The sequence below is a fragment of the Capsella rubella genome, unplaced genomic scaffold, assembly GCF_000375325.1.
Source record: "Capsella rubella cultivar Monte Gargano unplaced genomic scaffold, Caprub1_0 scaffold_3, whole genome shotgun sequence".
NCBI classification, from domain to species: Eukaryota; Viridiplantae; Streptophyta; class Magnoliopsida; order Brassicales; family Brassicaceae; genus Capsella; species Capsella rubella.
The window spans coordinates 7,508,573-7,525,572 of record NW_006238921.1 but is presented as its reverse complement, the minus strand read 5'-3'; the positions used below and the strand labels follow the sequence as shown (position 1 = coordinate 7,525,572).

General features: G+C 37.0%; 5 protein-coding genes and 1 pseudogene across 8 annotated transcripts; 1 reads left to right on the top strand and 5 right to left on the bottom strand.

Moving 5' to 3' along the window:
• Positions 1 to 524: 524 nt before the first annotated feature.
• Positions 525 to 2,982, bottom strand: LOC17892692 (nifU-like protein 4, mitochondrial). Its single transcript, XM_006299011.2, has 6 exons — positions 2,596 to 2,982; positions 2,239 to 2,400; positions 1,964 to 2,139; positions 1,219 to 1,322; positions 1,016 to 1,127; positions 525 to 880 (listed from the first exon to the last, which is right to left on the bottom strand). The coding sequence occupies exons 1-6, from the start codon at positions 2,819 to 2,821 to the stop codon at positions 806 to 808; spliced, it is 855 nt and encodes a 284-aa protein (XP_006299073.1). The 5' UTR covers positions 2,822 to 2,982; the 3' UTR covers positions 525 to 805.
• Positions 2,983 to 3,157: 175 nt separating this feature from the next.
• LOC17891511 lies at positions 3,158 to 5,318 on the bottom strand (annotated as a pseudogene).
• Positions 5,319 to 5,445: 127 nt separating this feature from the next.
• Positions 5,446 to 7,985, bottom strand: LOC17892771 (organelle RRM domain-containing protein 1, chloroplastic). Its single transcript, XM_006299137.2, has 9 exons — positions 7,537 to 7,985; positions 7,356 to 7,453; positions 7,051 to 7,261; positions 6,860 to 6,957; positions 6,697 to 6,762; positions 6,469 to 6,546; positions 6,237 to 6,305; positions 6,044 to 6,150; positions 5,446 to 5,883 (listed from the first exon to the last, which is right to left on the bottom strand). The coding sequence occupies exons 1-9, from the start codon at positions 7,842 to 7,844 to the stop codon at positions 5,797 to 5,799; spliced, it is 1,122 nt and encodes a 373-aa protein (XP_006299199.1). The 5' UTR covers positions 7,845 to 7,985; the 3' UTR covers positions 5,446 to 5,796.
• Positions 7,986 to 8,032: 47 nt separating this feature from the next.
• LOC17893729 lies at positions 8,033 to 10,361 on the top strand. The gene is made up of 5 exons (XM_006297951.2): positions 8,033 to 8,171; positions 8,558 to 8,872; positions 9,155 to 9,359; positions 9,631 to 9,859; positions 10,022 to 10,361. The coding sequence occupies exons 1-5, from the start codon at positions 8,073 to 8,075 to the stop codon at positions 10,242 to 10,244; spliced, it is 1,071 nt and encodes a 356-aa protein (XP_006298013.1). The 5' UTR covers positions 8,033 to 8,072; the 3' UTR covers positions 10,245 to 10,361.
• A 79-nt stretch (positions 10,362 to 10,440) lies between these two features.
• LOC17891863 (nuclear transcription factor Y subunit A-9) lies at positions 10,441 to 12,701 on the bottom strand. Of its 4 annotated transcripts, none has more exons than XM_023785666.1 (6): positions 12,565 to 12,701; positions 11,976 to 12,231; positions 11,791 to 11,876; positions 11,632 to 11,706; positions 11,073 to 11,237; positions 10,441 to 10,959 (listed from the first exon to the last, which is right to left on the bottom strand). In XM_023785666.1, the coding sequence occupies exons 1-6, from the start codon at positions 12,565 to 12,567 to the stop codon at positions 10,645 to 10,647; spliced, it is 900 nt and encodes a 299-aa protein (XP_023641434.1). In that variant the 5' UTR covers positions 12,568 to 12,701; the 3' UTR covers positions 10,441 to 10,644. The 4 variants fall into 4 exon arrangements, with proteins under 4 accessions (XP_023641434.1, XP_023641435.1, XP_023641436.1 ...); XM_023785667.1 differs by having other exon boundaries at positions 11,794 to 11,876; XM_023785668.1 differs by having other exon boundaries at positions 11,806 to 11,876.
• Positions 12,702 to 14,763: 2,062 nt separating this feature from the next.
• LOC17892583 (cyclin-dependent protein kinase inhibitor SMR13) lies at positions 14,764 to 15,419 on the bottom strand. Its single transcript, XM_006299592.2, has one exon. The coding sequence runs from the start codon at positions 15,312 to 15,314 to the stop codon at positions 14,916 to 14,918; it is 399 nt and encodes a 132-aa protein (XP_006299654.1). The 5' UTR covers positions 15,315 to 15,419; the 3' UTR covers positions 14,764 to 14,915.
• Positions 15,420 to 17,000: the final 1,581 nt, after the last annotated feature.

Genomic DNA, 17,000 nt, shown 5'->3' with positions numbered 1-17,000 from the left:
TATGGAGAAAAATTTATCTGTCTCTTCTAGAGATTGAAAACACAAATGTCTGCTAAGAAAAACTCTTGCTTATTGGAATCTTGATTGAAAACGCATGCAATATGTCTCTAGAGACTGAAACACACTATACATTTTAGAGACTGGAATCTCAATTGTTCGGTTGAAGATATCTATTGTTGGAGCTGGGACAGCATTTTAACAATCAGCATTCTTCTATTGAGAAAACTTCAATTTCTGCATATATCAGCCTTCATTGAGACCTGGACAACAATGTCCTGAGAAATTCAACTATCTGCTTAAACTAAACATCTCAGCGAGATATGATATGGATAAACGTTCTTTAATTGGGACTTATGTATAACAGTGTTTATAGATTGAAATATCGATTGTTGTGGCAGGGACAGCATACATTCAATGTTCTGCTCATATGAAAAAAGCAGGATTGTCTATTCTAGGAATCAAAATTCAAACATCTGCTAAAACTCTATCTTAATTTGCATATTGATGGTAGGGTAAATGTCATCTACTAAAAGCTTGTGTAATAATATCAGAGTTGGGAAATTCAAGTGTTACAGAAAACTCCTCTAGTGCATTATTCCTTGGGAAAACTCTATATAATCAAAACAATTTATTCCTGTAGGTCAACAAAAAGGTACATAACAAATTAACCCTGATCTCTCAGTAGATTCTCTCGATTGTGATTCACAAAGCCCAAAAACACAAGGGTTGAAGAAAAAAGTGTACTCACTAAGATTTATTCTTCTGTACACTAGCAGAGCAGAGAGGATATGCTTGAGGAGATATCTTACTCCACTCTCATCTCTCCAGACAACGTTCCCTCTTCATCTTCCCCATCAAACTCTTGTTCTACACCTTTAACCTGCACACAACCCTTTCATCAGAAGAAGAGACAGTAACAAGTTTTTGATCCTCCAATGGTTCCTTAGCATCACAACTTTAACACAATCCAGCTTACTATCCATATGTAACAAACTGTTGGGATGATTTCTGTTACCTCGGATACATAATGCATCAGCATGTTTTCGATTCCCGATTTCAAAGTGACAGATGAGCTTGGACAGCCGCTACAAGCTCCTTGCATCCTCAGCTTCACTATACCGCTTTCCCTGATCAAACCCACCCAAAATGATTTTACTTAAGAGATAGAAAGAAACAAATTTCCTTGATCATTGCTACAGCTCGAGTAAGTAAACTTACGGATCAAACCCACAATACTCAATGTCCCCACCATCATCTTGGACCGCCGGTCTGATGCGCGTTTCTAAGAGTTCCTTGATCATTGCTACGGTTTCCGAGTCATCCTGAATCACCAAAAAGTTTCACCCACCAATGAGGGAAACAACAACAACAACAACAACAACACTTGTTACCATTGGCTTATATATCTACCAAAATCGTGGAGAGCATTGTAAAACGTCAATACAAATAATAGAACATTATATTTATGGGAAAATAGTCTCTTCCCGTCAGATTGTCACGCCCAACTACTATTTCAAGTTCCTAACGCATATTCATCAGCTCATCAACGCAACTGGTATATATTACATAATCAAGTCTCTGATGTTTATATAACATGTACGGCAAACTATTACTCTCCAAATCCTTCAATAAATCCTCACGATAATGTTTAATTACACACCAAACAATCAACACAAACTTCATCAAAACAGAGTCAGAGTCATCCTTAATCACAAAAAAGTTTCACCAATGGGGGATTAACAAAAACAACAACACTTATACTAGTGGGTTATCTACCAAATCTTGGAGAGCATTGGAAAATATCAATCCATACAGAACATCATATTTATGGGAAAGCGGTACTATCACTCTCAATTACTCAACAAATGATCATTCGTTCATAGGCCAACAAGGCGAAAACCAACAGAAACTACAGAAATGAAACGCTCGCAATGGTGATAGTGCAGGAGGGGTTTTAGTTTACCTCGCTGATGGCGGTATCCTTGGCAGCAGCAGCTTGTGAGTCCAGAAACAAAGGCTCGCCAGAAGAATAAAAATCCATGATTGCCGCAAATATCTCAGGCTTGAGAATATCCCATGATACATCATCTGACTTAGTCACAGTAACAAAATCAGAACCAAAGAAAACTCGAACTACACCTGCAAAATCAAAAGAAGAGAACATCATAACCACATTAAAGACAAAGTCTTTCGATTGATTAGACGAACAAACAGATCACAGATGATAGATAACAATACCATCAATGCAGTAAATGGACTTGGCCAATGGCGAACCCAGAGCTGAACGAACATTAGGAAAATCTGCGCTTCCAACCTCCATGACTGGTTTGCCAGGATAAAACATCAAAGAAGAAGGATTCGGAGTTGACTGTGTTTGGATAAACATCGTTCTTCTCTGCCCTGCTCAATATACACATGAATCTCGATTTCATTCGTCTAAATCACTCATGAGCTTTAAAAAAAAATGTTTTAACTCTAAGCTTGGAACAGTCTAATTTCTAGAAGAATGATCAAATTACGAATATAAGAAGAGCGAGCTAACTCTACTACTATATATATGCCAATAACGAAACAAACAACGTAGAAGAACCATACCTCCGAGGAAGGACCATTTCTGAGGAAGTGAAGAAGATCTCGATGATGTAAGAGCAGAATCCTTCCCCCGTGAATTAAGTAAATTGGTCGAAGAGATGAAAAGCGAGCGACGAGATTGGAGAAGAGAGAAAAAAGACGACGAAGAAACACTACTTTTTCCAGAAACGATCTCGCGACCTCCAAGTCGCGAAAGAGAAGAGGATACAAGCCTCGCAATCCCTTTCATTGCTGCACCCCTTTTAGTGTTTCAAAAATTGAAACTTTCACGCGAAATCGAAACGCAACAGCTCGGCTAAATTGGGTTTCGTCCAAATCGCAAAACAGACCAGAAGGAAAAAGAAAAAAAAAAAAAAAACAGAGGTGTAGCTTATGTCGTCGTCGTTCGGATGGTTTGTTTCGTCGGAGAGATTCTAATAAAGGCGTTATAAAGGATTGACCTTTTTTTTACCACCGCCTTGATTATGTTTGTACACATGACAGTTAAAAAAATTGACTTTTCAAACTACATAAAACAAATCAATAAGCATATTTTTGTATGGTAAACTATGTACCCTTCAAAAGCAGCACGCAATGTCTTCTCAGATGTATTTAGAAACAATGTATGGAATACGAAAATTCAAATAGTTATAGAGAGCTAGAGTGATGAAAGTTATAGATACTTTAGCCTTCTTTGATCTGAATGTTTGATTTTCAATACAACAAACATGGCTTTCTTACAGGTTCCAGAGTTAGGTGTCAGGAGCTAGTACTCTGGAGATTAGAAGTTAAAGAAAAGGCAGGGTTCGAGGAACTGGAGTGCACTTCAGCGGATGAACCATGGTAAGGGTCAGTCCTTCAAAAGTCTCTTCCATGTCGACTTTATCTCCTTTGATTCCCCAGTCAAAGCACTGCACCATCACTCCAATTGCGGTTCCTACGAATATAGAAGCTAAATTTGATCCAGGACAGCCTCTCCTTCCACCGCCGAAAGGAATGTACTTCTGAGATTCCTCTCTCTCCTCTACTTGTCCTAATCTTGAAGAAGCTAGAAACCTCTCCGGCTTGAACTCATTAGGTTCCTCCCAGGAGTCAGGATCTCTCATCCAAGCATAAGCATTAATAACAAGAAATGTCTTCTCCGGAATGTAGAACCCTTTGATCTCACACCTTTCTTGGACCTTCCTAGTCAGGAGAGGAAATGGTGGGTGCAATCTTAGTCCTTCCTTAACCACTGCTTGCAAATAAGGAAGGTTCGGAATATCTGTTTCTTGAATCAACCTTGATGTCCCTACAACAGAATCGATTTCTTCTCTCAGCTTCTCAAGAACGTCAGGTTTATTAATGATCTCAGCCATTGTCCACTGTGTTGTTTGCACCGATGTATCAGTGCCTCCCACGAAAAGCTCCTGCATCGAAAAGACCCGAAACAATTATAATTAATTTTTGTTCAGATCCTCCTCATATGAAATTTGACATTATGAGGAACATTTACCACAAAAAACGACTTGATATGATTCCTAGTGATCTTATACTCTGCGTTTTCGTCTGCATAAGCTGCCAACAACACGTCCATCATATCTGTATCTTTATGCTCCTCGTCCAGTTTCTCTTTGTGTTCCACAAGAATCTTCTCTAGCAGCTCATCGAATCTGTTGGAAACATTCATTATATCCTTCTTGAATAGTGGTATTCCGAGCTTCTTAAGCGGTCTGCGCAGTACAGATGCGAAGAAAATCTTCTTCGACAAGGCATATGATTCATCCACCAAGCCCCTAACTCTCTCTGCCTCACCATTCTCATCTGAGAAACTCCTTCCCATGCTCATCCTGCACAAGATGTTGTTCATGAGCATCGTGGCTTCCTTAACTATCTCAACATTCTCATTCTTCCTCGCCTTATCGAGAATTCTGTTGTAAAACCATTGTAGCTCTTCAGCACGAACACCTCGTGACCGCTCTAAAACCTGAGGTCGAAGCAGCTTAGTGACGATGATCTTTTTCACGAACTTCCAGTAATCTCCATAGGGAGCGTAGACAAAGCCAGAAGATCCAAACACGAGGGACTCATCGATAGCAGCAGCACCGCGAGAGGAGATGTTCACATCGTGGGCCCTGAAGATCTCGTCGGCCACCGAGGCCGACGAAACAAGGGTGATGGGGACGTTAAAGATCCGGAGATGGACGAGGGGTCCATACTTGGAGGAGATGTTCTGTAAAGACTTGTGGGATAGAAAAGAAAGGAGAAGGTGAAGATGACCGATTATCGGAAGAGACGGTGGGCTCGGAGGCAGATCACAGCCTCGTGAGTCCTTCGATTTCTTGAAAAAGAGAGTGTAACAGACGATTGAGAAGAGAAATAAGAGAGTGAAGATGAAGCAGTTCTGAAAGTCAACGCTGATAAACGCTGCCATTATTGCTCCAAAGTGAAGAAGTGGATGAAACACAATCAAGAATCCATTAATATAAAGTACGACCAAGTCATGCTTTGTTTATTACTTTTAAAAATGCTCCTTCTTTGGGAAAACGTGAAGTAAACTCAAATCAGAAGTTGACATTGGTGATCAAATTGATAATATCAATAATTAAATATCTAATGTTCAGATCCTCCCAAGCTGACCAAAACAACAAAACAGAACGATCCAAAATTAACTCACAGTGTAAGCAATGTACCTCACAACAGTCTCTTGAATGCTTACTCGTAGAGATGCAAGATGTTCTTCCTTTTCCACGTTCAAAACCTGTTGACTACACACAACATAATAAGCAATTTATACAAGTGAAGAAAAATCTCAGGGTAAAGACTACTCTTCCTAAACATGCTAAGAAAGACATAATCTTGTTGTATGTAACTCATAAAGCCTCTAAACACAAATAATGTTTCAAGTTCTTACCAAAAATAATAACTCACAAGATATACAACATCACAATTGCAGTAAACAAATTTTGTCCTAAGCAATATTTATAGAAGAAGCAACTTTTGTGTATTTCAAGTTCCTAAATGCTAAAACAATGCCCATTCTGACAAATTTGGCAGCTACAAAAGATGAGTGGATGTGCGAATCCTACAACCAAATGTGGATAGAGGCTAAATTTCTATTTTGCAGAGCTGGCACTCTACACCCTCTTAAAGCCTCGACCTAGTGTGATACATGGACACTGCATGCCTGCGCTTTTTTGGCCTGAAGCACCCAATCACCATGTTCGTATCACCTAAGACTCGTTTCTAGAACCCAGAACTCGGTTGACTTCTGTTTTGCCTGAATGGTTTGGTCTTGGCTACATCTACTACTATCATCCACCCGTTAATAATCTGCACAGAGAAAACATCACCTTAACATTTGAGAATCAAGCATGTTTTTCCCTCTCTCTCTCTCTCTCTCTCTCTCTCTCTCTCTTTAATATTCATATTCAGATTTCACTTCCAGTAGATATATACTAAACACTCTAGGATCTCAAAAACCTTGCTTTACCTTTCCATTCATCTCTTTTAGTGCAGCACTTGCAGCTTCCTCTGTCGTGTACTCTAGGAAGGCATAGCCTTTTGATCGCTTTGATATCTTGTCCATAATTATTTTGACTGCAGATGAAAACTTTAGGCTGTGATTATCTAAATTTTCCCAATAGTAGCTTTGACCCTTAAATTGGATTGAAAACCATGAATACCTTCCACTAGTTCACCAAACCCTTCAAATGCTGCACGTAATGTCTTCTCAGATGTGTAGAAAGACAGTCCTGAACCCGAGATACATGATCTATCAGTAAATGTTATCTTCTGAATGAACTTTATTTGTAAATTGAGAATTTAAGATGCTTGCAATTAGAAGTAAACTGAGTTTTCTGTGGAGATTAAGTCACTATACCAAAAGCATGCATACAATTTCAAGTGTTAGCATACCAGTTATAAACAGCTTCTTCGTCTTTACGGGAGGAGACTCTGAATCATCATGATCTCTTGAATCTTGTGTACTATCACCTTTCGGAAAAGAATAGAGAGCCAAAGGTATTACAATGTGAATTTTAACACATCTATTCTCATCAATTCAGCTAAGGGTGAGGTTTTTAAAGATTCTAAACAATATTGTAGCAAAATATTTCAATCATAAGATCAGTATCCAAGACAAACCTTCATAGGCTTTGGTTAGTGACTCGAAACTGTTATCAGGAACAACAGCAAGAACACCAGGAACACCTACATCAATTAAAAACCATCTCTTCATCTATTAATTTAATCCAGAAACAAGTCAACAAACATTGTTGCCTGATTTCCATTTGACAAACTCACAAACCAGCTAACTCCACGGCACTTTTCTCATCAAGATCACAACAAAAACCGAAGTCAGACTGCCAGGAAACATGATAAAGACACATCTGTGCATCCTTTTCACTGCAAAAAAAAAAAAAAAAAGGGTAAGAACATGCTATTAAACTCTGAATGAGACAATAGATTCCTCGAGGCAGAATCAAACAAGACACATACTTCCACAAAACCTTGGATAGCAATTGAACACAATGATCAACCATCTGCGCTTTAGTAACCATTCCAACTCCCGGCTTATCTATGCGTACCATCCAATGTTTCACTGTCCCATGATCAAACAGGGAAACAACTTTCTGATTCCCAATACCATAATTCTTCTTCTCTGAACTGTAACCTGCTTCAGGTCTAACAGATAATACTCCCGGTAAACCTAAATTCACAAAAAAAATAAAAAAATTCAAACACTACGAAACAGAATCTGAAAGTTCTCTATGGCAATTAAGCGAACATATAACACTACTCACGAGCGAGCTGGCGTGAAGCAGCTTCGTCGATATGACAACAAAAACCGAAATGGGTATCAAATGAAGCATCATATATACTCATCTGCGCATCTTTTTCGCTGCAAACAAGTAACAGTATTAAGTAAAAGTCTAAAATCACAAAGCTCATAAAGTAACAAACAAAAGGAAGAAAGGAACCCACTTGCCCATCACTCTCGCAAGAATCTCAACATAATAATCTACGATATCGGATTTAGAAGAAACCCATTGCGGAGGCTTGTCCAATAACACCATCCAATATGAGTTTCTAGTAGGAGCAACAGAAGAAGGAGGTGCGGAGATTGCAGAAGAGGAGTAGACGAGGTGTGATGATGATGACAAGGAGGTATAACTTTTCCGAAAAGTCCCGAAATTTAAGTTGGGAGACGACGGCGAAGGGAAGAATCGAATGTGTGAGGAAGAGTTGGAGATGGGGAGGAAGAAAGAAGTCGAAGCAATAAGAGCTTCCATCGGTTTTTGTTTCCTACTCTACTCTTCTTCTCTACTTCTCTGTCTCTGTAGTCTGTATTCTTCTCATTTTTGGTAATAAATCTCTGGTAAACCGGTTTTGCAATCTGAATTACGGTTTACAAGAAAACCAGGAATTTTTTTTGTTAAAACAAAACAAAAAACTTTGGATCTGTAAGAAAAAAAAAAAATCGAAAAACAAAACTCTCCGACTCGAAAGAAGAGGGAGAGATGAAGAAGCCGGTCGGAGCGGAGAAGAAGAGAGTTAAACGATCATCGGGATCTGCATCCACCTCTGTTAGGGATTCTGGTTCTGATGCTCAACCTAAGGTTTGCTCTCCTCTCTCCTTTTTCTCTCTATTCCATTTTGTGAAATTGTGTTCTTAGGTTACGTTTCCCTTTGTTTGATCTGTTTCGGTCGCGTATAACTTGTGATTATATGAATTAATGGCCTTTTTCATTATTATTTTTAGCTAAATTGTCTGTGAATGCGCATAAATGTGTGTGATTTTTACTGTTTGTGGTTCTGTGAGTTGTGAAATTATACCTGTGGAATGTCAAATTGATTCGTTGATATGGCGAAAGTTTTTTTTTTTTAGGACTTCGTGATGTGAAATGATAATCCTTTTTGATAATTGCATTAATTTATTGCTTTGCTCAATGCTTAATTCTGTGCTTTTGTGTTTTTTTTTTGCCTGGTCTCTCTCCTTAACTAGAAGCAAGCTGTGAAGAAGGATACGTTTCAGTTGTTTGCTGAGAAAGTTAGAGACCACAAGGGATTAGAATCCAGATGGGCTGTTATGGAGCAAGCACGAGTCGAATACTTCAGAGGGAAAGATTTTGTGAGCTTCATGAAAAACAACCCAGATTTTAAAGAGATTCTGGAAGAAGATAAAGACCTCGATACTGACGATATTGCCAATGTTTTGTTGGGAAAGAACCTTTTGGTCCGCTGTGATCGTGTTACAAAAACTCTTCGTCCTGGGAAGAAAAAGCTCTCTACCTGGCCGGCTCACCTGGAGATTTTCCGTGTAAGTTGATTTTGTGCTTTGTTCAGTTCATATGCCAAACTGTTCTTTTCTTTGTCTCTTCCAACCTCATAATTTCCGTGTAAGTTGAACTTAGTTGGTTAGAGAAAATTGCTATTGAACCTGTTGTCTTGTCATATTTCTGAACACATTCTACTACTACACAATTAATTTAACACTTTCACCATCATACCTTTTTGGTTCTTGTTTTGTATTATTTGAAGATATGCATTCGTTAGTGCACGTATATCGGCGTTTGATTTCATTTTTCTCAATTTGACGCAGGATGATCAATCTTTCTCTGAAAATGATGCCTTTTTTGCATGGACGTTTGAAAAACGACATCCACTATGGCAAACACTTTTGTCCTTCTTCTGGCCTGTATTGACTCTCGCAATTTGTTTGTTTCCTGTGTACCCACATCGATGCAAATTAATTGTACTCTACTCATGCGCGGGCATTCTTTTGATGATTCTATCCTTGCTTTTCGGTAAGCTCTACACATTATCTGTTTGATGTATTCTTCTGTAATTGCACCTTTAAAAGTCACTTTCTTGGTAGTGTTCTTTCACACAGACACTCCATTATTGGCTCTATAATTTTGTTTTACCATTTCGAATTTGAAGTATAGCAAATTACCACTATGCACTGCTATGCAAGTTCATACTAGCTATAGCTACTTAAACCGAAAGGGGTCATATACCCATGTTGTTTTAACTTGGCTTATACTTATATTACCCCTTTTTAATTACCTCTTGCAGTGAGGGCAGTTGCTTTCGGTGCTATGTGGATTCTCTTGGGAAAGCGTGTCTGGTTCTTCCCCAACATTCTAGCCGAGGAAGCCACATTGAAAGAACTCTTCCGTTTCTGGCCAAAGAAAGACGAGGAAGAGCCGCCCAAGTGGACATCTCGACTTTTCTACACAGTAGTGGCTATTGTTGTTGTCATGCTGCTTAGGCGTCATGCCCCTGATGAAGCTGCTCGAGCCAGGTATACACTCTCTTCTCATCAACCTTTATAATATCGCTTTAAATGGCTTTAAAAGAAATTTGTTCTTGCTGCTTGGTAGAATCATATTTTGTCGCTTCAGGTCTGAGTTTTTGGATTTGGTTGCAGTAGAGGGTTGAATTGTAATGAGTTTTGTTAATACAGGTACCAAAGAAGGATGTCTAACATCATTGACGATGTCCTTGAGTGGTCACCAAAGCTAGCACTTTCTGGCTTGATGGAGAATCAGCAACCTGTGAACATCACAGATACAGCAAACAACTCCTCAGATGCAGCAGGTCCTGACCAGACTGAAGGTGCTGACCTAGATGAAACTCAAGGCGAGGAGGAAGCTGATCGTTGGACTGACCCTGATCTAGAAAAATAAAAACAAATATAGAAACGAAAGTTCATTGTAACAATAAGTCAGCTTAAGTGACCAAGACGAGGTGAGTTCTTATAAGAAAGTCTTGAAAGATTTTGTGGTACTTTTTACTCTTTCATTTTGGCACACTCTGAAATTTAGTTTTCAATCACATAGTTTTGTATTAAAAACTTCAAATCTCAAACAAAAGCTCCATCAGTTGCTAATAAATGCTTACTTAAAACTTAAGAGAGAGTTGACAAAGAAAAGCGGCAACATTTGAAGTATTCCAAACTGAAAAAAAAAAAAAGAGACATAGCTACAAAAAGTATTTGTACAAAATAAGAAGAAAAACACTCTTCAATGGCTGCTACCAAATAAGCCAACGAAGAGAAAGCCAAGAATGAATTGCCGCAGTGTGAGGTCATTTGATGGCTAGGCGAGCTTGGGAAGGATGGTTTGAGGAAAGGCTGTTCCATTGCTGCCCTGAACACTCTCCTTCTTCCCTTCTATTATAAGCTGAGCTCTGCATGTCATCGCCCTGAGGTTTTCTATACTCAACATTCCATGCTTCAGCTTGATCAGAATTAGATGACGTTGGGGACTGAGTAACACAACCATTGCTCTTTTCTTCAGCTTTGCGCTGTGAAGCTTCGGTCTTGGTTTTCTTTGCAAACCGTCCTCCAGTACCCCTTGGCCTCCTCATAGCATGTTGATGCCGAGATTCATGGAGATAAGGCTGTGGAGTACGCAAAACAAAGAAAAAGATGCATTAAGCAGCCTGATGATGCGTTCACATTTAGAACAGAGCTCTCAAGAAACTAATACTATTCATGGTAACACGCAATTCACCTTTCTGGATTTTATTAGCTTCTTCTCTAGCTCTGCCTTGGCACGTGCCTGCCTTCGCCTCAGAATCGCCTGGTACTGTTTAGCATTCACGAAAACTGGTTCTTGAGCCATCTCAGGAGGCAGTGGCATTCTTGAATGAGGCATCCCACCGTATGGAACAAAACCCTGACAGGAAAAGTGTTTTTTGTCAGAAACGCAAATGGAAACTAAACAGATTAGAAGAGCCATAGAACCCTGTCGTTAACCAAATGCATCTTCCCAATCTCTCCAATAATATACTGCCACTTTAAATCATAATTAATAAATAAATCAAGAACATTGTTAGGCAATCATAATCATGCTAGACTTCAAAGCACCTACAACTACTAGGATACTTTTAACCTGCAATCTCACGTTTCACAACCCAATAGCAGCCATGAATTATGGTAGACGTACCATCCAACCATGGCATATGATCGAATCACATAGTCTCAACAGAGAATAAAATAGCCTCAGCAGAGAAAATTAGTTGAGGCTTCATGAAAGCTTATAAAAAATTTGAACATACAGTCATACATACCAAAGGATGATGTCCATAGGCTCCCATCACTCCTGCATAATAAGGATCCTGGTATGGATTTGAGGATGTCCATCCCTGCATGTTTCACAACAAAAAAAAACTGTAAGCAACCATAGCTAAATTTTCCTAACAGAATTGATAATAATCAGCTAAATTTACAACTGTGTGGCCAACAAGTTGAGGGTGAGGAGGTTGTGTGATGCAGGGATGCAAAGGTTCTTGATTTTTATCACTGTACTCTCCAGCTGCAAAACAAAACAAAACAACAACACTTGGTGATGAGAATTCAAAACATCCATAAGCAAATCCTCAAAGCGTAGCACTAAGAGAGCAAATCAATGCACCTGAACTCGGAGAAGTTGTCACATTTGATTCCTTGTTCGCATTATCATCTCTACCGGAAGGTGATTTCGGACCATTTGATTCCAAAGCTATAGACTTCGAAGGTTTATCTCCAGCTTCCACATTAGAATTTGCATCGCAAGCAGCTGCAGCACGCTGCCAAGGGTTTACACTATTTATAGAAGACGGCGATGTACGATGAGCCTCTGAATCAATCTTGTTCCCAGTGTCAGATTTTGAATGCATGTCTTCAATTCCCTAAAAAAAAACCGAGTTTTAGTGATGAATCACGACTACCAAATCCATTTTCATTAAACCAAGACCAAAACAATCCACACAGAACGACAACAAAAAATCAGTACGAATTTTGACTCTCAAATACTTCAACGAAAGGGTTGGGTAACAAGGAAACAAGCAAAACCCAGAAACGCCAGAAGATAGAATTCACAAAATCGGACTTAAATTTCGCAACTTTGAGAACTGAGAGAACAGAACAAGACAAAAACCCTAGAAGAAAGGTATATAAGAAGCAGCTTCATGCAATCAACAACGATTTGATGATAAAAGAATCGGAAAATTTTCAAAAGATACCATTAAATCAAAAAAAACGTAGGAGACCTTGTCGGAGGCGTCAACGAGTGATTTGAAGGAGACGCTTCCGCTTGGAAGGTAGAGACGATCTGAGGAAGTTTTCAGTCAGAGGAAGGGAGGAACGAAAGAAAAAAAGAAAAAACAATTTTTAGGGAATTAAATTTATATATTTTTAATATATTTATTTGGGTATTTGATCGTCGTAGGAAATAAGTTTTTGTTCTGTTCTGAATCTTGGTTGCCACGTGCTGTCCACGTGAACGGCGGCAACACATCACTTTTTCAACTTATTAAATGGAGGATATAATAATTCGTGTAAATGAGTAATTTCTCTGGGCCTATTACGGGTATAAAGGACCTATATCGTGAAGGCCCAAATCTTAACCTTTTTTTTTTTTTTTTTGTAAACAAACTTTTTGTTATAAACTAGATGCAAAAATAAAACAAAAATAATGTATATTATAATAAAATAAAAATATTTTCTTAGTGGCTAATTATTTAACATAAGTTTTTTTTTTTTTTTTCAACAATAACAAAAGATTGACTAATAACAGCTAATTCGAAAGACAATTGTTCACATATTTAACATAAGTTAATAAGTTATAATTATAAAATTATATGTGATTGATAACTTTTTTAGAAATATTATTGAACGGGTTCTCAAATAAATTAAAATACAATCATCATGTTATTTTGTTCTTTCTGTCAAATCTTTCTTCTCCAAGTTTCTTTTTTTGGTAAAAGATCTCTCTTATCCTTTGAGTCGTTTCTTAAGCAAATCAATTTACCTCTTACTTTTATACATATAGAACTTTTGTTCTTATTGGCTTATATAAATTACTTGTTTTGAACATTTCTAACTATAATTCATGAAACTACAAGTTTAGGAGACTTTTTTTTTTATTACTTTGACCCTTGTATGGATTTGCATATTCGAAGCTGAAGAATGTAAAATAGTCAAGATTAATCTTTTTCTCTGTTTGCAAAAAGGAATCATCATTTCTGTATTATCGATGATGTGATAAAAGATGTGTGTTTTTAACCCTTTTTTTTTGTTTTAATGATGAGAAAAGCCGCACGAGTCGCTTCATTGGATTCCTCTTTGGCGGATGTTTTTATCCTCAGGCCTTCGACACTGTGGCCATCCCCACTATCTATCTAATCTCTTCACATATCTCTCGTCTCTTTGCTTTCATTTATTCTTTTAACATATCTCCACTATTTTTTTTTCCTACTTTACTCAAAACATTAGTTGACATGTTTGAAGTTAATAAAAATTAGAAGTGGAACAAAAAGATGCATTCAACTAATTAAAGTTTTACACACTACTAAACTTTCAATTATAAAACAAACCTTAAAGCTGATATATTTGGAATTGTATTTTCTTAAATGAGCTAAGGAAACCTGGTGGGATTTGATTACTGATATCATCGCCCATTATATATTAGACACACAATTAAAAAATGGCCCATCTCAGAACCACGATTTTTTTAATTGATTAGAAAGAAGGTAATAATATTGTATTAAGAAAAATTAGAAGTGTGTGCATACATAAATTTTAATATTATTATAAGTTGCTGAAGATTGACTTAAGTAAAATTAATTTTATGCTCTTTTCTATGCGATGTTTAATGTTATTGGACCTAAACTCAGTGCGAATTTCCATGTAAATAAAGTGATTTGTTTCTCAATCAAATACTATATTGTGTCATTATCATCTGCATTCATTTGTCTAATATCAAGAACTTCCACTAACTAAGAAATAGTCAGTTTACTGTCAATTGAACGAGGATCAAGAACAGCCGATCAAAGCAAATGAACAAAACTAGAGATCAAGAAACAACACATTTTTGTTGAATAAAGAAAACTCAATCCACATCAAAATTACAAAAAACTGACAAAGCTAATAATATAGGCCAGAAATCAAAGTCAGTAGCAACCTAACACATAGCACTTAGGGAAAAAGTGAACAAGTAATAGTATTAAATAATAAAAGGGGTAGTGGTATCAATTATATACAAGTTTAAATCATAGTTGATCTTTTTGATATACCCTACCACAAAAAAACTCTCAAACCGACTTAATTCAAATCATCCCAAAAAAACAAGCGCCAAAATAATGAAAAAAAAAAAAACAAACCAAAATAAGAAAAAGCATCTCATGAATTTTACCAAAAAAAGAAAAAAGAAAAAGAAAACATCACACGAAACATAATAAATATACTCTTCGTTATTGTATTAACAAATCAAAGAGATGAATTTTTTCATCAGCGTCTTTTACTACTTTCTACATCAATAATCCTATAACCAAAGCAAAAAAAGAGCTAATTAATACATAACTAAAAAAGTAGTTCATCGATCGTGTGCGTTGACGAAGAAGAGCTCTATCTCCGGAGGAGCAAAGAAAACGATCTGCCTCCGTCTTAACACGCAGTTCTTTGTGACCCTTTGCTTCTTAGGCGCCGGTGGACACGTCAACATCTCCGGTATCCTAGACTTCTGAGCTTTCGGAGTACAACAGCCGCCGCCGCCGCCTGGTGAAGAGCCTAGAACCGCCGGGGAGGGAGAGGGAGGAGAAAACGACGTCGTTGAAGAAGAACATGTAGACACGAGACTAGATGATGCAGATGTTTGATCGAGAGTTGTAGTACTTGTGTTGTTGTTGTTGTGCTGTGGAAGCTGTTTCTTGAAATGGCTTCTTGTGAGTATCTTATCAGTTCGGTTTGGTTTTCTTGCTTTTTTTGATGCCATCTCTGTAGACCTAGTTATCAAAGAGGGTTTGCTTCAAAAAGAAGAGAAATAGTAAGATGGATTTTTTATTTTCTTTTGCAAGAAGGTTAGGTGAGATATAAAGAGAGAAAGAGAGATAAGAGGAGACGAGAGTCGTTGCTTACTTGTTTACGTAACATATATATAGTATGAGAAAATAAGAAGATGAGTCAAAACCTTAGTGGGAGAGTGTCACCTTTAAAGTTTATAAATTTTGACTACCAAAAGGGTTTATTTTTTCACTGAGTCGAACAGAGAAAAAATAAAAGTGATGGACTGATCTTTAAAAAAAGGTAAAAAGAGTATTCTCTTTAAGGATGATTTGATATAAATGGATGTAAACTATGTAAGTCTGACCTCAGAATTGGTAACATGTACATATTTATTTGCCTTTTTTAAAGACTATAAACAAACATAATCACTATTAACTAGAATAGAAGTGCCCAAGTGGTAATATCAAAGATAGATATGTACCAAATGGATCCAAGATATACATATATGGTGAGATATTTCAAAAGTTGAGTAAGAAAAACAAGAGTAAGATATGTCGGTTTATGTTATTGTTCAAGATGTTATTAAGTTGTTAAGAGAAACATTATGGAATTCTAATGATCAAAATCATTTTGGTTATGAGTATAAGTGGCCAAACTCACAAATAGAAGAATAAAACTAAAATAAAAACATGGATGTCTTTGTGTAATGTGTCACATACATGAACATGATGTTATAAAATCAGGTTAAACAGTAGTGCCGGTGCACACATATAAAACAAAGATATCTTCTGTAAGGGTAACACATACATGATGTCACAAACTCAGATTAACAGTGGTGCTGGTGCACATATTTGACCCTTTTCGCAATTCACATGGTGACTGTAACTTTTGGAACTAGTAAAAAAAAGAAATGAATTCCAATTAAAAATAGATAATTGGTGTGTCGGACGAGTGAGAGATAGAGAGAAAAGAGTCTCTCACATTTGAGGCCCCCAAAAATGGTTTTTATATTATTTTTGGAATTTTGGATGCACATATCCGACAACGACAAACCGAGAAAATTGACCTTTCTCCCCCAATTTTCTCTCTCTTTTAATCAAATTGTTTTCTTACCTTTTTTTATACTTTGAGTAGATAAATCATGAGGTTACTATTTAACTACGTTTTCTGCCGTCCAAATAGTTTTCTACAACAAGAGTCGTCTCGAGACTTAAAAATGGGAACTACCGAATCACATCATAATACTCTTTTTTTTTTTCTATCTCACCAAAATATATATATGATTCATACTTGATCAAGAACATTTATTTATTACTTGAAGAACAAAGAAAACAAAATAGGGAGTACTAGAGTATACAACTGCATAAGAAAAAGGAGGAATATATACACAGGGAAAATAAAAGAAAATAAAATAAAAGTGAACACAAACTTTGATGTATATGTAAGAAGTAAATCACGTGGACTGACATGCAAATTCAATGTAATTACTAATACATAATAAAAAGGGATAACTACTTATACGGTTCTATTCTATGTACGTCTTCCCCTCCAACTAACTATTTCTCATTTTGGTTGAGCTTTCTTTGTACGGTTTTTACTATATCTATGTATCAATTATGCAATTAACTTTTTTTTCGTTGTTTGAAATCTCTTTGTATATTTTTAACAAATATGA

Coding starts and splice junctions, on each gene's coding strand:
- LOC17892692 (XM_006299011.2), bottom strand. CDS start 2,821: ATGAAAGGGATTGCGAGGCTTGTATCCTCTTCTCTTTCGCGACTTGGA. Junction 2,401..2,595: donor GAAATGGTCCTTCCTCGGAG/GTATGGTTCTTC, acceptor TATATTGAGCAG/GGCAGAGAAGAACGATGTTT. Junction 1,128..1,218: donor GAGTATTGTGGGTTTGATCC/GTAAGTTTACTT, acceptor GGGTTTGATCAG/GGAAAGCGGTATAGTGAAGC.
- LOC17892771 (XM_006299137.2), bottom strand. CDS start 7,844: ATGGAAGCTCTTATTGCTTCGACTTCTTTCTTCCTCCCCATCTCCAAC. Junction 6,151..6,236: donor GTTTGGTGAACTAGTGGAAG/GTATTCATGGTT, acceptor TTTCATCTGCAG/TCAAAATAATTATGGACAAG. Junction 5,884..6,043: donor TAAAAGAGATGAATGGAAAG/GTAAAGCAAGGT, acceptor TTCTCTGTGCAG/ATTATTAACGGGTGGATGAT.
- LOC17893729 (XM_006297951.2), top strand. CDS start 8,073: ATGAAGAAGCCGGTCGGAGCGGAGAAGAAGAGAGTTAAACGATCATCG. Junction 8,172..8,557: donor GTTCTGATGCTCAACCTAAG/GTTTGCTCTCCT, acceptor CTCCTTAACTAG/AAGCAAGCTGTGAAGAAGGA. Junction 9,360..9,630: donor GATTCTATCCTTGCTTTTCG/GTAAGCTCTACA, acceptor TACCTCTTGCAG/TGAGGGCAGTTGCTTTCGGT.
- LOC17891863 (XM_023785666.1), bottom strand. Junction 11,707..11,790: donor AACTTGTTGGCCACACAGTT/GTAAATTTAGCT, acceptor TGAAACATGCAG/GGATGGACATCCTCAAATCC. Junction 11,238..11,631: donor CCTATGGACATCATCCTTTG/GTATGTATGACT, acceptor TTTTCCTGTCAG/GGTTTTGTTCCATACGGTGG.
- LOC17892583 (XM_006299592.2), bottom strand. CDS start 15,314: ATGGCATCAAAAAAAGCAAGAAAACCAAACCGAACTGATAAGATACTC.